The sequence below is a fragment of the Bufo bufo genome, chromosome 2, assembly GCF_905171765.1.
Source record: "Bufo bufo chromosome 2, aBufBuf1.1, whole genome shotgun sequence".
Taxonomy (NCBI): Eukaryota; Metazoa; Chordata; class Amphibia; order Anura; family Bufonidae; genus Bufo; species Bufo bufo.
In genome coordinates this window covers 452,522,826-452,540,753 of record NC_053390.1, presented here as the reverse complement: position 1 = coordinate 452,540,753, position 17,928 = coordinate 452,522,826, and the positions used below count along the sequence as shown (strand labels likewise).

Here is a 17,928-nt window from a genome sequence, read left to right as displayed (position 1 = left end):
GGGCATATGTTCACATGGCATTATTGTAACAAGGATTTTCTGCACACACACACAAAAAAAAACCCTCACATAACTTTCCCATGGATTTAAATAGGAATCTGCCTAATAGTTCATAAGATTTGGATAAAAAAAAAAAAGGCAATTCTTGCCACACCCACAAATTATCCCAAATGAATGGGCAAAATCCATGGCCGGGCAAACTGCAACATCATGGCAGAAATCGAAGGGTCAGCCTTGGACTTCTGCCGTAGAAAATACATGTACTTCAGCTGTGTGACTTCTTTAAAAGGGGTTGTGCCACTAAGAACATATATGCTTTATCCATAGGACCACTGGGGCGCCCAGTGATCACAAGAAGGGGGCCCGGAAGTTACGCTGAACTGTCCCATAAAAATGGAGAGGTAGTGCACCTGTGTCTCCTGTACACCATTCACTTCTATGGCACTGCATAGTACAGCGCTTTCAGCAGTGCCATAGAAGTGAACGAAGGTCAGGACGCATGGGGGGTACTTCAGTGATGCTTCCATACCCACATTCTCATGATCCCCGGGGGGCCCAGCAGTTAGACCCCCAGCAATCAAACACTTAGTGTTATTACTGGCACAACCCGTTTAATACATCAAAAGTACTTCCAAACAAGGGGTACACTGTCGTGATTTTGCGAGGACCCATAAGAAAGGGTATGTGTAATATTGTGTGCCCTGAGAGCTATAAGGCACTGGTAAAGTTAAAACATACCACTCTATACAATGGCTGAATGACATTTCCCCTTCAGGCACTTTAAATCTTGTTCCTCAATTACAGTTTAAAAAATAAAATAAAAATGAACAAATTCTAAATAAAAAACACTAGGTACATTTCTAATCCACATAATTGGAGGTTCTGACAAGGCAGTTTGGTCTGATTTGTGGCATCTTGCATTGAGCAGCCCACACACTAGAATTACAAGTCTTGTTCCTGATTGTAGCCATACTCCTGGTGATCCTGGTCCTCGTACTGATTCGGCAGACTGTCAGGATTGCCCTTTGGACAATATTTGGGATCATAGATCTGACGGCCTAGGCCAAATATCTGGCCGCTTTGGTTGGCTCCCTGATTAGATCCCATCTGCAGGGACATGGAAGAATTGTCACACTTTTCAGTGCCTGTCTTTGTATCGTAAATGTGTCTTCTTGTCCCAGGAGCGGTCATCCCCACCTATAACAACATACACTGCATTATAGCCATACCATATTCAAATGACCAGTTTTAGGATTGGTGTATTATTGCAGGTTTTTCAGAAAAAAAGCAGATACTGACAAGATGGCAGCATGAACGCCTTACCTGACTGGCTCCTTTGTTAGTGCCCATTTGAAGGCTTATTGTGGAATGGTCCATAGGTGGCAAGATACTGTGCTTTGGGTCATACAGATGCCTTCTTGTTCCGTAGGCAGTCATTCCAGACTGGCTGGCACACTTATTAGTGCCCATCTGTGCAGGAAGGACAATTATTAGTCTGGCTGGTGGTACATTACACATCTGAAATGGGGTCTGCTCTGGTGAGAAGTGCTTCTATTAACACTTACCTGCAGTCCTATAACACACTGTCCTGCTTTTTTTACGTTGTCATCAAAGTTTCTCTCTTGTCTCTCTGAGTATTTCACTCCAATATCCACATCACTGTGGAGACCTTTGGTCTTGGCCTAAATATAAGATCAGATGAGTAAGCGGGAGACAAAATAAACTGCAGAGACACACAGTTGTAAAATGGGTCGATCCTCCGCCAGATGATCGCCAAACAAAGGAACGCTCATTAACGATTATCTGGCAGTGTAAAGATGCCTCTAGGGCTGAAACGGCTACTCGATTGAATCGAGTAACTCGACGCAAAATAATCCTCAATGCAAATTGCATCGAGGATTCACTTGTGTCATGTGACCATGGAGCGTGAGTAAAGCGCTTGCTGTTACTCGCGCTCCGTGGTCCCCCGCTGGCCCACACCATGCTGCATTAGAAGCTGACGTACCCACATCGTCAGGATGTGGTGCACATAGGCGCGCACTATGACCTGACCAGTGCAGCGCGTGAAGAAGAGGATGGAAGATTTCTGGAGTGTCTTCAGTGCCCCTACAGGAAAGGTAAGTATTTTATTTCACTGGCGCTGGGGACATGGCTAGGAGGGGGAGATGGTGGCACTGGGGGGAACCTGATGGCATGGGGGGGGGGGGGCTGATGAGTTTTTATAAAGGAAAACGTTCTTTTAATTGTTCATTTGTTATAAGAGTACTCGAGTAATCGGTAGAATACTCAATTACAAAAATAGTGGATAGCTGCAGCCCTAGATGCCTCCAATTATGCAGTGAACGAGCCAAACGCTCGTTCATCAGGTAATCGCATCATTCACGTGGTCACAAAAATCATGGTTTGCCGGCAGCAGTACAAGTCAGTATGGCGAAAAGTGATGCATTAGCGACCATACTGTGGAGGAGATCACTGCATGTAAATGCAGCAATCTCCTCCACTGACATGTAGTTGATTGTCAGGAATCTTCCTTCCTGACAATCGCCTGCAAAATTGGCTTGTAAAGGGGCCTTAAGATTCAGGCATTATTTAGGTCACTAAGGCTGCGTTCACACGGGCGGGTATTCCGCGCGGGTGCAATGTGGTAGGTGAACGTATTGCACCCGCACTGAATCCTGACCCATTCATTTCTATGGGGCTGTTCAGATGAGCGGTGATTTTCATGCATCACTTGTGCGTTGCGTGAAAATCGCAGCATGCTCTATATTCTACGTTTTTCACGCAACGCAGGCCCCATAGAAGTGAATGGGGTTGCGTGAAAAAAGCAAGTGCGGATGCGGTGCGATTTTCACGCATGGTTGCTAGGTAACAGTCTATTCACTATATTATTTTCCCTTGTAACATGGTTATAAGGGAAAATAATAGCATTCTGAAAACAATTGATCACCTACTAAGCATTCTGTTTTCAGAATGCTATTATTTTCCCTTATAACCATGTTATAAGGGAAAATTATAACATCTACACAACACCGAACCCAAACCTGAACTTCTGTGAAGAAGTTCGGGTCTGGGTACCACAGTCGGTTTTTTATCACCTGCGTGCAAAACACATTGCACCCGCGCGATAAAAACTGAACATCGGAACGCAATCGCAGTCAAAACTGACTGCAATTGTGTACCTACTCGCGCGGGTTTGCCGCAACACACCGGGACGCATCCGGAACTAATCCGGACACGCTCGTGTGAACCCAGCCTAATTGGACTTCATTCTTTAAAACCTCTCATTTGTTTCTACAGGCCATAAATATTAAATGAATGTCAGCCTAAACCGGGGATTTTAGAAGGACTAATCGACCATCTACAGGGGTGCGCAGGCTTCTGCCAAAAAGGCAGATGTAAAATCCTACTTGACTAATCCTTTATTTTCATGGGTGACAAGCTGCCACCAAGGGTGTCTGGCAGCTGCTTAATCCCTGAGAATACGTGCACACTCAGCTCAGAGGAGTGTGCATGTGTTTGGGGAGAAACTTGAGAGGAACAGCTGTTGGACAATTTTCATATATTTAGAGTATGCCTAAAAAATTACACATATTGACACCGATACGTTGGAATGGGGTTGTTTCTGCAGCACGCACAATGATTCTTGGAGCCCCATTCAGATATTTCTGCAACAAATGTTCCCCGTGTAAATATACCCTGAAGAACACAGAAGTAAGAGTGGACCAACATACCATCCCAGCCAGCGCCAGCAAAGACACCTGGACTTGAGTCATATTCCCATTTTCAAAAAGGTCATTTGCCTCAAACAGATCCACAGATTTTATTCCATAAGTAGACATGGCTTTGATGAAGTTGGAAAGATTTTCAAGCTGAGGAACAGAGGAAACAAACTATAAAAAGGTGGCATCTCCAAAACTAACTCAAACGTTCTTTATCTGGAAGGGGTCTTTCAGGCAAGTAGGCAAAAACAAAATAGCACATCAGTAGGAATGTCATTTGGTAATGATCTCAAAAGCAGAGTACTGATCACAGGCACTGGTTACCCGAGATGAGTCCAGTGACGCAAGGTCTACTGTGCTATACTTCATCTGCTCAGTGTGCCCGATGGACTCACTTCTTTCTTTCTCAAGTTCTTTTACTACCTAAGGGTCCATTCACATGTCTGCAAAATTAATTTTCAACAGGGCCGCAAAACATGCGGACAGCACACAGTGTGCTGTTCGCCTCCGCACTTCCGTTCCGCAGCCCCGCATAAAAATAGAACATGCCCTATTCTTGTCCGCAGACACGGACAAGAAAAGGCATTTCTATATAGTGCCAGCCATGTGTGGTCCGCAAGATGGCCGGTGTCCAAGTTTTATGGATACGCAATTTGCGGACATGTGAATGGACGCTTTTTTCCGTTTCGCTGTTTGCCGTATGGGGAATATATTTTTATATTATGGGTGTTTTCGCATATTGCGACACCCATGATGTGTATTTAAAAAAAAAAATAATAATAATTTTATTTTTATTTTGGGAAAAGGGGGGCGATTTGAATTTTTATGTTTTTTTATATTTTTTTTTTACACTTTTTTATAGTTCAATGCAATCATCTGATTGCTATTATCATAGATTCCAATGCACTTGCATTTGAATCTATGATGATTTTACTAGTTTCCTATGGAGCCCTATTACAGGCAAGGGCTCCATAGGAAATACAATGCAGCAGCCTCCTGCCATTCACAAAGACAGGGGCTGCTGCACACAAGCTCCGGCTCCTCCGTTCGCCACACGGGGGAGTCGGAGCACCTTCAGAAGCGCGCGCTTCCGGTGTTTCACGTGCTCAGATGCCGTGGTCAGGATTGACCACGGCATCTGAGGGTTAAAAATGTCCACAATCAGCATTACTGCTGGTTGCGGACATGAGCCGCAGGTGTATGCTATAAGAATCAGGCGGCCATCCGTGGCTATGGCGCCCGCAGCGCTCAGGAGCGGGCGCCATCTTTAAAGACCCTCCCAGTGCCATACTATTACAGCACTGGGGGGGGGAAGGGGTTAATACTTTCATGACCAGCCTGTTTTGGGTCAGGAGATTATTTTATTTTTTTCACAGTCACCTTCCAAGATGCTATAACTTATTTTTCCGTCTATGTAGCCGTATGAGGGCTTGTTTTTTGCGGGACAAGTTGTAGTTTTTACTGGCACGCCATTTTGGTGTACACATAACTTACTGATTACCTTTTATTAACTCTTACGTTATACATTTTGCAGCGTTCTTTTTTAGGCATAAAAATTACGATTACAGTAATACCAAATCCATATTTTTTTTTACGCTTTACTACATTTGCCCAAAAAAAAAACAACTTTTTTTAAAATGTTCTTTGCATTGCCACATCTCAAGACCCATAACAACTAGTAGTTTTCATTGGTATCATTTAGGGGTACTTAACACTTTTTGATCACTTCATATTCAGCTTTTTTTAGTGGTGACTAAGCAAAAAGCAGCAATTCTGGTATTATTTTTTTTATGCCATTCTCCGTACAGGATATATTACATGATTACCTAATGTGGGTCGTTACGGATGCGACGATACCAAATATGTGGAGGAGTTTTTTTTTTTTTCAGAGGGAAAAAAAAGTTGTTGTTTTTTACTTGCAATTTTTTTAAACTTTTTTTTAACCATTTACTGGTCCCAAAAGGAGACTAATATAACATTTTGATTGCTTCTAAAATACTTTGCACTAAAACGCTGCTGAATGTGTTAGCGTTATATACAGATTATTATTACTTCTATAGTGTATTGCATTTTAAAGTCAGTGCTATACTAACATTGACCAGCAGGCAGCGCCAGAGAGGCACAACCTACTGTGAAACGCTGGGGCCTACACCAGGTCTCAGCCTGCCTGCAACCGCATCAGCACCGCGCAATCTCATTTGCAGGGTTTGATGGGCGAAAGAGGGAGTCCGCTCCCTCTGTAACCGCTTACATGTGGCAGGTGCCACTGCCCACAGCATGTGTGGGGTTAAACAGCCCAGATCGGTGCTCCTGCCAGTCCAGGTTGTTAGAGCAGCAGCATGGCTCACATGCCAGAGCCAAACCCCATATATGCAAAGTGAAAAATTTACCTGATGCCAGTTTTGCTTGGAGACATTAATTTTTGGGATGGTCTTTGGCCTCAGCTTGTTCATAAGTCTATAAAGAGAAAAGCAAAAAGACCATTAATGAACTGTATAAACTAGTATTCTTTTGTGGTCATTGTCATTCAATACTTACTCGCATAAAATGACGCCATCTTTTAACCCCTTCTGGAAATCTGGCCCAATGGACATTCCAGTGACCTCTTCAATCCAGACTTGAAGTTCTGCCTCCTTCTGAGGATCATATTTCTGTGCCAACTGGAGAAAAAGATGAAAAATAAAGTATTTACTTATTAAATTAGGGTAGTGGGGATTATTACTACAATATAACTTTCATACACAATAACACTACAATATAATAGTATCACTCCCCACCACCGGAAACTGCTTTTTGATGCCAAAAATGTTTCACAATGTAATCGTCATTGGGATGGGTAACCAATTAGCCAGCACTGTCCCTGGGGGTGGTAATCCCGACTTGCACAGGGTGTGTAACACAGCAGCACACTGTCCCTTTTCTCGTCATAAGACGTCTTGGTAATGGTAATATCAGTCACTTGACTTTACATGTACAGTCATGCCAAGAGCTAGGAAAGGAGGGGATCATGTGAGAGCATGGGGAATTTCATCAACACGTCGTTACCATAATCTCATGACATTAGCAAAGATACATCAGACTGCTAGAAATTGTAATGGAGTCGGAAAAAGAGAAAAAATTCATTAGCAAAATAAAAAAATAAAAACCACAAGGTTACTATATGAACTTTGGAAGGATAACCTATTCAGACTTTCACACCACAGCCACCATCTGAGCCAGCACTGTGGCTAACCTAGGTCCAGACGGGAGACCGATCTACCTACCTACATACACACACCTTACTTACATAGAACACACCGGAAGGATAACATTTCAAATATATTTACTGTTCTGAATTTGGCTGGAACGGCCTCCTGGGAATCCAGTCATGTGACGCTCTTCTTCCGACAACCCGGCTTCCGCTGATGTCACATCCTTTACCAGGTCTCCAGTCTGTAATAGGATAGGGACGTCCCCTCCTCTGTGAAAAGCGGCTAAAACTACTCCTCTCTCTGGCGCATGCGCAGATAAGGTGGAGTCAGAAGTCTGTGCATGTGCCAGGAAGTGGAATAGTTCAGGCTCCGTCCACAACAGTAGCGATGTCCTGACCACAGCCCAAGGTGGAGACCTGATAAATCAGCGGAGGCTGGTCTGTCAGAAGAGAGGTGTTAGGTGTCCGGTTTTCCGATCCGCAAAACAGCGACATAGTGAGTGTATTAGAAACTTTCACCTACAGGTATGTTCTGTGTAATTCGGGTGGACTTGCGGTATCCACTGGGTCCCTGAAAACCCCTTTAAAGAGGATCTGTCAGCTTTCCTAGCTCGTGCTTTAGTTGTTAGGGAATTCATGATTTAAAGTAGTTGTCCAGACTTTTACTATTGATGACCTATCATCAACACTGCTGTCTATGGCAAAGGCAGGTGGCAGAGTTTGCGCACTGCGCGCGCCGTCCCCTCATACAGCTGATGAGGAGACCCCCGCCGATCTGATATTCAATAGTAAAAGCCTGGACAACTCTTTCAATTCATGAATCCCCTATCAAGGGTCCGTTCAGACAGCGGATTTGGAGCAGAATTTTGGCACAGACAGTGACACCAAAATTCCGCTGCTGCTCTGTTCACATGGGGAGCATGAGCCCTTGTTCTTGTGATCGGTGGGGCCCCAATGGTCAGACCCTTCCCCCAAGCCACGACAGGGCAGGGATCCAGAGTGCCACGGGTGCCGCGGTAAGTATGATTTATAGGAGGGGCATTCTGGGGGGCATTTTTGGAATTGGATAACCCCTTTAATGATCTATCCTGAAGATAAGTCATCAGTATTTTACTTCTGGAAAAAAAAAACACATTGTAAACTGTACAGTAGGACAGAGGAGGACATTTAAAAGATTTTGTTACAGGGAATATACCATCAGAAAATTACCTATTGTCTGAATGTCTTCATGGTAAACATTTGTTAGAATTATTGGTGATTTGGTTTTTTTCTGTCACTATTTATAGTTAGAATAAAATATAGTTGTGCAGTTTTTGCACTGGCTACCAGGCCTAATAAAATGTTGAGGTGTCCTGTTCTGTACAGGTAACCTTTCAGCAGTCATCACATTATCTTCACAGGCAGGATTACAGATAATCTTTGTAGAGATAACAGGATCTACCATTCCCAATAGATGATATCACAGCTTAGCTCCTCCCTCCTGTCCTCTGTACAGGTCACAGAGCATGCCTAGAAACCTCTCTCATAGAAGCCAATGGGGGAGATTTATCAAAAATGGTGTTAAAAAGTCATTTCTTTTTAAATACAGTGAAAATAGAAAATGTAAGGAATTTCTAAAGAAAATAGATGTTTAGCATAACATCTTAAAGAATAGGTCATTCTCAGATGCCACATCACGTCTTGAAGGAAAACCTGAGAAACTGTATCACGCTCACATACAAAGGCATACTCCTCAAAAGGTCAAATAGTAATAGTACAATGAAAGGCAACACAAAGGCTCGCCGCAGCCATACTGTTGGTCCATTGAATGTACGCCATTCACAACAACAGGGCACTGGGTGGGAGACAACCATTTGATGCCCAGCAAGCGTCATGCAGGGGTCCCAGTTAGAATTTATCCTCATTTATCAAACTGGTGTAAAGTAGAACCTGGCCCTAGCAACCAATCAGATTCCTCCTTCCATTTTCCAAAGGAGCTGTCCAAAATGAAAGGTGGAATCTGATTGGTTGCTAGGGGCAACTAAGCCAGTTCTACTTTACACCAGTTTGATAAATGACCCCCAATAGTCTTTGGGCACTCAGCAACTGGGATGCCCAGTGTGCAGGTGTACCTCTCCACATCCAATGTCACATTGGGCAGGAAGGCATGTCATGTGTGTGCCATATACGTGATAAAAAAATAAAAAAAACACGATCGGATACAGACCAAAAACACAGTTGTGTACATGGGGCCTCAGATTGTGCAGGGACACAACCCCAACTGTAAGAACCCAGTTGGACCTTTATTACCGACTGCAATCTATTCATTCACAATTCTAGTAGGAATAACAGAGGAAAGGCACAACATAGAATCATAAGAATAGATGATCCAGAATTATTACATGGGGAATGCAAGTAATTATTAAAACTGACAGTTGTCAGGAGTGGTGACAGGTCCTGCTTAAGGCCACCATACACATCAGATTACTGCTGGTATGAGGGCATCATGACTATCCCCCGACAGTAGACATCAAGTGAATGAAGGATTCTGACATGTGGAATTTTAACAGTCAATCCTTTTGTTCTCCTCTCTTGCCATTGAAATACATACACGTTTAACCAAACCGAGCATGCATATGTACGGGGCAGTCAGGAGAAATAGCTGTTCCTGAAAGGCTATTGAAGGTGTATAGGAACCTTCAAAATGTTGTTGCTTAGAGGGATTCTCAAGGAATAAGAGGCCTTTACTTAAAGGGGTTATCGAGGTAGTTGATACTGATGGCCTATTCTTAACAATATCAGATCAGCGGGGGTCCACCACCCTCCTGAGAATAGGTAATCAATATCAAATTCCCAGAAAACCCCTTTAATGCTGGCAGCCTGCCTCAGTAAGTGGTAGATTCATACTTTCCTACACCCCGCTGCTCCGGTCCACCACGATGGCTCCAATGTGTCCATCTTCTGGTCTCCAGCTTGGTTACAGGTTCCACTGTCACCAATGACTGGCTTCAGCAGAGATGTGCTACTAATTCACGGACAGCACCTTTAAACCTCTGTACAAACTCTCTTTATAGCACTTTGTGACCTCAGGCAGCACTCCTCAAGCACTCTATGACATATCCCATAACTGGGGCTGTTGTTAAAGCTGCCACCACCTAAGATTCTGGGCACACTGGTGTCATAGCATCTGTGTTTTCCCAGATTTCTGACCAATATCCTTTTTATAGCCCTCCTCCACCAATAACCTGATAACGTCGTCAGCCAAGCCTCCATTTTCTGAAGGACCAGCTGACCATCTACTGTGTCCTGACTCCTCTGAAAGCAAACACTGAGAAGAAGAAAGGATTAGGCTGTTGGATTTAAACATGTCCAATCCTTTTTTCTTGGGGAGATCAGATGCCACCAGAGGTGTCGGACAGACAGCGGCTTATTACCCCCTAGGAAGCTGTTTAAACCTTGAGAAACTTCATCCACATCTCGGTTTGACCAAAGAAGGAGAACTTTAGATACTGTAGGTAGGACATATCAATGAGGCATGACAAATATGATCTCTGAGGTCCAGGGGCTGCGCCACCCCCAAATGTAAGTAAGGTGATACCTGTCCCTCTTCTCTGCGGAGAGGGGTCTATGGACCAACAAAGTAAATCTGGTGGTTCTATCTTGTCGCTCTTATGGGTGGTGTTTCCTCAAAAATGATGAACCCATTATATGAAACCAGGTACCAGAAAAAGATAGGAAGTTCACCCAGAAGTATATGGTGCTGGTCTAGAAATGCCCATAGTAGAAGAAATGAGACAGAAGCTGTGAGGAGCAGGACAACCAGAAGAGGAGAACTAGAAGATGTCTCCTTATCTCACAGACACATCTAGAGAGTCAGGAAATGGGGCAAGGCAGAGATGGAGACTCCTCAGCTTCAGGAGGGAGAGACAGGAGGGTGCACCCATAGCTTACCCTGTTCCTAACTTCTGCAGACAAGCCGTAGGACGGGCCCTTGTTGAACTGGGTGCTCATTGCTGCCGGCGTCTGGTCCGCTCCCCAACCTCAGAGCCCCGTCTGTCTGAATCAGCTTCCTCTGATTGAGTCAATGTCTGCGTCCAGGCCCCGCCCACCGCCTCCTATTGGCTGACGATAAAAATCCCCATATATGGGCAAAGAGCTCCGAATTCCTTCGGATGGGTATTTCCTGCCAGTCCCAAAATGTGAGCAAATTCCCTCAAAGCATCCGGCGTGGGAGCAGGTACACGGGGAGACGCCCAGTGCCAGGTAGAGGTGCCCATGTGTGAAGGTGTGCCACCTAAAAAGCAGTCTATATATATATAGATATATATATATAGATATATATATATATATATATATGTACACACACTATCTATATCTTTCTATATATATATTGTAACGTATACTTTTTTTTTTTTTTGCGGGATAGAAAAACATACGATAGTGCGCTTTTGCATCCTCCCCCCCCCCTTCCCCAATGTGTAGCTTAGGGCTCTTTCACACTTGCGTTCTTGTCTTCCGGCATAGAGTTCCGTCGTCGGGGCTCTATGCCGGAAGAATCCTGATCAGGATTATCCCAATGCATTCTGAATGGAGAGAAATCCGTTCAGGATGCATCAGGATGTCTTCAGTTCCGGAACGGAACGTTTTTTTGGCCGGAGAAAATACCGCAGCATGCTGCGCTTTTTGCTTCGGTCAAAAATCCTGAACACTTGCCGCAAGGCCGGATCCGGAATTAATGCCCATTGGAAGGCATTGATCCGGATCCGGCCTTAAGCTAAACGTCGTTTCGGCGCATTACCGGATCCGACGTTTAGCTTTTTCTGAATGGTTACCATGGCTGCCAGAACGCTAAAGTCCTGTTTGCCATGGTAAAGTGTAGCGGGGAGCGGGGGAGCAGTATACTTACCGTCTGTGCGGCTCCCGGGGCGCTTCAGAGTGACATCAGGGCGCCCCACGTGCATGGATGACGTGTCGCATGGATCACGTCATCCATGTGCATGGGGCGCGCTGACGTCATTCTGGAGCGCCCCGGGAGCCGCACGGATGGTAAGTATACTGCTCCCCCGCTCCCCACTACTACTATGGCAGCCAGGACTTTAATAGCGTCCTGGGTGCCATAGTAACACTGAACGCATTTTGAAGACGGATCCGTCTTCAAATGCTTTCAGTTCACTTGCGGTGTTACGGATCCGGCGGGCACCTACGGCAAATGGAGTGCACAACGGATCCGGACAACGCAAGTGAGAAAGAGGCCTTAAACGTAGGGCAAAAATATGTCACGTCAGACCGTTTACATCAGCGTGCTCTGCGTACTAGATGACCTGCAAGGGTACCTGACCACAGGCGTCATTGCGACTTCACTGGATGAGGGACCTGTGGGCCTCAGTGCTCTTCACTGATGAAAGTCGATTCACACTAAGCAGAAATGATGGCTGCCAACGATGTTGGAGACGTCAAGGAGAGCGGTATGCATTAGCCACAGACAAGTCTTTGTTGGGGGTGGTGTTACAGTGTGGGCAGGTGTGTCTAGTCAGTACAGAACTGCCCTACACTTTGTGAATGGTACAGTGACAAGCCCATACTACTTAAATAACATAATTAATCCAGTCATTGTGCCTCTGCATGAACAACACAGACCTAATTTCATCTTCATGGACGACAATGCATCAGCTCATCGAGGTTGCATCGTTAGAAAATGGCTGCTGGAGACTGGGGCACCTCAAATGGAGTGGCCTGCACTTTCTCCAGACCTGAATCCCATTGCCAACCTATGGGATCAGCTGAGTCACTGTGTAGTGGCTTGTAACTCTGTACCCCAGAACTTCAATGACCTGAGGGCTGCCCTTCAAGAACAGTGGGATGCCATGCTTCAGCAGACAATAAGTCGACTTGTGAACAGCATGAGATGTCGTTGTCAATCTGTAATTGATGCTCAAGGCCACAGCACAAGTTTTGAGACATTGACATTTTTGTGGGGGTATACCCACTGCTGTTGTTGGCTTTTGTTTCAAAAAATTGTTTGAGGTGAGGAAATCACCATTACATGCTTCTACTTAAATGTCCTACTTTCATGATATAATATCACTGTAGCATGAACTTTTTTTACTTTTTACGTTTTACATACATTTTACCCGAAATCCAAATATCCTTAACTTTTTGTGAGTAGTGTACATTATAGATGCTACACACACGTATACACAGTACATACTAAATATCTAGCCATACAATGGATATATCTTGGAGCAGGGGTGGCTTGGAGAAACTTGTTAATACGAGGTACAAATAAATCCTAGCACAATGAAGAAATCCAATAAAATGTCCGCTTTATTATCCAAAATCAAAAGATTCCAGCATAAATCATCACATATAAACCAGCTACGCATTTTGAATGAAACAATCCTTCATCAAGGCTGAGCCACCGCGCTGCCCGTAGATGAATAAGCAGTCTGCTAAAGCATTATTGTGCTAGCGTGAGATATCTACACCCCCACCGGATAGTGAGGAGCGGTTTCTGCTCTTGGGGTGCGTGTTTGATATGATGAAGGATGTGTATCTGATTGTCCAATGGGGACGGAGCGACACGGCGAAATAGCGGCAGGACGGATCCGACAGGGTGAACAGCCTGTCGGATCCGTCCTGCCGCTAGTGTGAAAGTAGCCTTAGTATATGCCAGTCAGTATTTCAAGTCTAAAAAAAGCTAGAAAGAATGAGCACTCACCACCTGGACCACATAGAGAGACGTACAAATGTGGGCAATGGTGTCTATAAATATTTTAATTTTACACAGCTGCAGATATGACAACTAAAACATATAATATTTAAAATACATTGTTGATTATTGACTGAGGTTATAAGATCAGCATACAAATATATGACAATGGCATCTAAAAACTATAGAATATAACATCATTAATGCATAAATATTAGTGATTATATCTTGTATGGCATGGATTGTTACCCATTCGATTATATATTATGATGGAAAAATCAATAAAACTTTCGCCAATTGAAATAGGCGGTGGATATTCGAATGTGGCCAGTAGATATTCAAAAATAGCAGTCTGATTCAAGCCACATATAGTGTTCTCAGTTAGGTTGTATGTATATTATCAACAGTTCGACATACATTCGCTAACTGGGGTGCTGTGATTACACCTGCTAGTGTGGAATAGTTCAATTGCCGTATCTCTTGCGCACACAGTGGCGTCCCACGTGGCTAATAATATCGGATGTGGCAGTACCTGGTTACAGAATATCAGCTGGAACGGCTCGGATGGTTTTGCGGTCTCTTGTATTCACGATCTCCAGTTACCTTACGAACTGTCTCTAACCGTGGGAAATATCCGAATCAAATCTCACGATTACGGGACCGAATAATTAAATCGAGGCGTTGCTTCTATACCAGGTAGAAGTCGAACTTCTATAATCGAGAGTTCCACATAAACAGGGGTGCAATTCCAAAATGTATGGATAGATGTTTGTCCATCAGCTGATGTGTCACCACTGAGGAAGGGGCCAGGAAAAGACCCCGAAACGCGTTTGGTTGTTTGAAGACCCGCACATCAGCTGATGGACAAACATCTATCCATACAAAGTATTTCAGAAGAATATTTAATTAATTCAGATCTAGGATGTGTTATTTTTGTGTTCCCTTTATTTTTTTGAGCAGTGTATTTGTATGCTGATCTTATAACCTCAGTCATTACTTTAGTTTCATATATTTTATTATAGTTGTCATATATGGGTATATTTTAATCAACAATGTCTTTTAAATATTATATGTTTTAGTTGTCATATCTGCATCTGTGTAAAATTAAAATATTTATAGACACCATTGCCTGCCTTTGTACGTCTCTCTGTGTGGTCCAGGTGGTGAGTGCTCAGCCTTTCTAGCTTTTTGTATTCAATTTTCTATGACTGGGTGAGTCATCAGGCTCACCCAGTCCACAGCTATCGTCAGAGTGAGCCACCATATTCCTATACAGTATTTCAAGTCTGTCGGTGCAGAATATGCCAAATTTATTAACCCCTTCCCGACCCCCTGACATAAAGTTACGTTGAGGGTCAGGCAGTGGCGACTCTAGGAACATACTACTGAAAAAAACGAAATAAGTATAAAAAATAAGATTACAAAATACGAGAGTATTGCGGATGCAGGGATGCCTTTTTATTGTACTAATCTAATACTTAAAAGACAAGCTTTCAAGAGTTTTCCTCTTCCTCTGTATTGCTTCAGACCTGAGAAAGAGAGAAACACTCTGCCTAAAGAGCTGAAGCTTTTTTTTCTGGTCGATAAACTGTAGTTTTTATTGGTCCAATTTTTTATCACTAATATTAAATTTTTGGAGGGGACACGGAAACCAAAAAAATGTTGAATCGTGTTTTAAATGTTTTTAGTCACTGCGTACACCGTGCATGAAAATTATTTTTATTTTTTAATAGTGAAGACACTTTTGGACATGGCAATGCTTTTTTTATGTTTATTTATCTTTATTTAAAATGTTGGGAAAGTGGGGTGATTGGAATTTTTATCCCAACCTCTACCCACTCTTTCCTCTGCAAGCCTCCAGTACTATAGCATGCAGTACATGGCAGCCTCCCCTCTCTGCCTCCACTGCTCCACCATGTACTAGTGCTTATTATGGCACACATACGCACACACCCTTTGCCCGCCCAGGACCATCCTGGCATCACATGTATGTATATGTAACTTAAGAGTGCCATAATAAGCACTAGTAGATGGCGGAACAGCAAGCAGAGATGGGAGGCTGCCATGTACCGCATGCTATAGTACAGGAGGCTGGCAGAGAAAGGATTGGGCAGAGAGTGTAATTCAGCTACCTGGCAGCTGCATGCTGAAGGCCTGAGCATGCAGCTGCCAGGTGGCCATCCCAGCCTCTGCCAGCTTCCTGTACTATAACAGATGCATGCCTTTTATTATATAGGAGGCTGGTGGGACTGGGTTGGCAGCCTGTGACTTTGCCTGCTGCTGTACCTGGCCTTTCCTCCTCTCCTCTCCGCTCCTCTCCCAGTCTGTGAAGTTCAGGAGGGAAGGGTGAACCACTTGGACTCTGCCCTCCTCCTTCCTCGTGCCCAGGGAGGCCCCAGAACCACTGTGCAGTAGTGCAGCAGTAGGCAAGGCAAAGGGGGGCCCAGGCACATACCTGAAAAAAACAAGTGCTGTGCATGCCTGCTGTGCCTCCCTCTGCCCTCTGCTGTGCTGCTGCTCCTCTCGCCTGCTTGCTGCACCCCTTGAGGAGGACTTCACTTGGTGGGCGGGATGCAACTGCGCTACCTGATGAGATTAATTAACATAGCGTGCTGCCAGCTTGAGCCGGTCCCTATTTGAAAATTTAAAAGTATGTACACACAGTAAGTGTGTGAGACATTGCTTCCGGGTCCCTTGTCAGCCCGGGCCCCGAAGCAGCTGCTTCCGACAGCGGGGGGCAAGGAATAACCTATGGTGTCAGGTATTTAAAGATAGCGCCATAGCCAGCAGGTGCCTGGTGTTTTAAACAGCAGACACCCGGGGGTAATGTATGTGATCAGTGATAACGTAGATTGCACACATTTAACCCCTCAGATACTATAGTCAAATGTGACCACTGCATCTGTGAGGTTAAAAACTGGGACTGCGCACTCCAGGCCGTGCACTGGCTCCCCCTAGTGAGGATCAGGGTGTGCGGCAGCCTCTGTCCTCCTTAATGATCCGAGGCTGTGAGAGAAGGAAACAAATGATTGCTTGTTCAAGTTCCCTAGTGTAACTATATAAAAAAATATATATATATACTTTTGAAAAAATATAAAAATTTAAATCACCCCCCCATTCCCAAAATAAAAATAAAAATGCATAAAAAAACAACATCATGGGTATCACCGCAAAAACACCCGTATTATTAAAACATAAGAATATTTATCCCATATGGCAAACGGTGGAACTGAAAAAAAGTCATAATGGCTGATTCACCGTTATTTGGTTGCTTTACCTCCCACAAATTTTTTTATGAAAAGTGATCAAAAAGTCATACACACCCCAAGAACATGCAAGAAAAATTATACATATGTGGTATAGTTGTAATTGTATTGACCCAGAGATTAGACTTTGGATGTGTCACAGGAGCCCCCTGGATGTGTGGCCAAACTGGAACGGTTGATTGACAAGTTATAAATATGTTTATTACAAATAAAGTTGCAAAGTGTTTTTGTAAGTGTTTTATGAATATGCTTCACTTTTATTTGCTTAATTTGTTATATCGAGCAAAGTTCATTTATTTCAGTAATGCAACCTAAAAGGTGAAACTAACATATGAGATAGACTCATTACATGCAAAGCGAGATATGTCAAGCCTTAATTTGTTACCATTTGGATGATTATGGCTTAGAGCTTAGGAAACCCCAAAGTCACGATTTTGAGGTCCCCTTTGCTCAGGGGGTATGGATTAATTAGCTGACTACAGTGTGACACTTTGAGCCTTGAATATTGAACCTTTTCACAAAACTCTAATTTTAAGCTGCATTAATGCAATTCCTTTTAATTTGCATTACTATTGCACGATATTCTAATTTTTCGAGTTTCACCTGTATATTTATAACCATATCAGTGCCCCTCCTACACATCAAAATCTACTCCCTACCCTAAGGGTATACACTGTCCTGCATGTCCTAGTGATTGTTATGTGCATATTCATGTGAGGAAGGGGCTGGATCCTGATATGCACTATGTATGGAATGGAATAATGGGTTCTTGAATTCCATTATAGCGAGGGCTTGTCTTTAGCTTTTTGATCAGCCATTTGGCAATGGATTGCATCCATTTTGACGAACATCCTCCAATTCAAATGTGCCTTTGGCCAGTTTCACCCCAGAGTGTTTGGTCCAGGAAACACTCACCATGTGTGACGGCCACATTTCCCAGGCTTAACACCCAGGGGGGTACCTAAAAACTCATGGGCCCTGGAGTTCAGCTTGGCCCCCCCTTCCCTCAGTGCTTTGTGGCCAGGGGCAGGGAAGCACTTAGCCTTCGTGCTGCCTGAGGCAAAA

General features: G+C 43.9%; 1 protein-coding gene across 1 annotated transcript; it reads right to left on the bottom strand.

The window, feature by feature from the left end:
• Nucleotides 1–581: 581 nt before the first annotated feature.
• On the bottom strand, nucleotides 582–10,959 carry CNN2 (calponin 2). The gene is made up of 7 exons (XM_040417582.1): nucleotides 10,840–10,959; nucleotides 6,258–6,379; nucleotides 6,110–6,176; nucleotides 3,732–3,869; nucleotides 1,566–1,682; nucleotides 1,324–1,470; nucleotides 582–1,197 (listed from the first exon to the last, which is right to left on the bottom strand). The coding sequence occupies exons 1-7, from the start codon at nucleotides 10,897–10,899 to the stop codon at nucleotides 943–945; spliced, it is 906 nt and encodes a 301-aa protein (XP_040273516.1). The 5' UTR covers nucleotides 10,900–10,959; the 3' UTR covers nucleotides 582–942.
• Nucleotides 10,960–17,928: the final 6,969 nt, after the last annotated feature.

Coding starts and splice junctions, on each gene's coding strand:
- CNN2 (XM_040417582.1), bottom strand. CDS start 10,899: ATGAGCACCCAGTTCAACAAGGGCCCGTCCTACGGCTTGTCTGCAGAA. Junction 6,380..10,839: donor CTGCAGAAGTTAGGAACAGG/GTAAGCTATGGG, acceptor CTTTTTCTCCAG/TTGGCACAGAAATATGATCC. Junction 1,683..3,731: donor TGCTGGCGCTGGCTGGGATG/GTATGTTGGTCC, acceptor TCTTATATTTAG/GCCAAGACCAAAGGTCTCCA.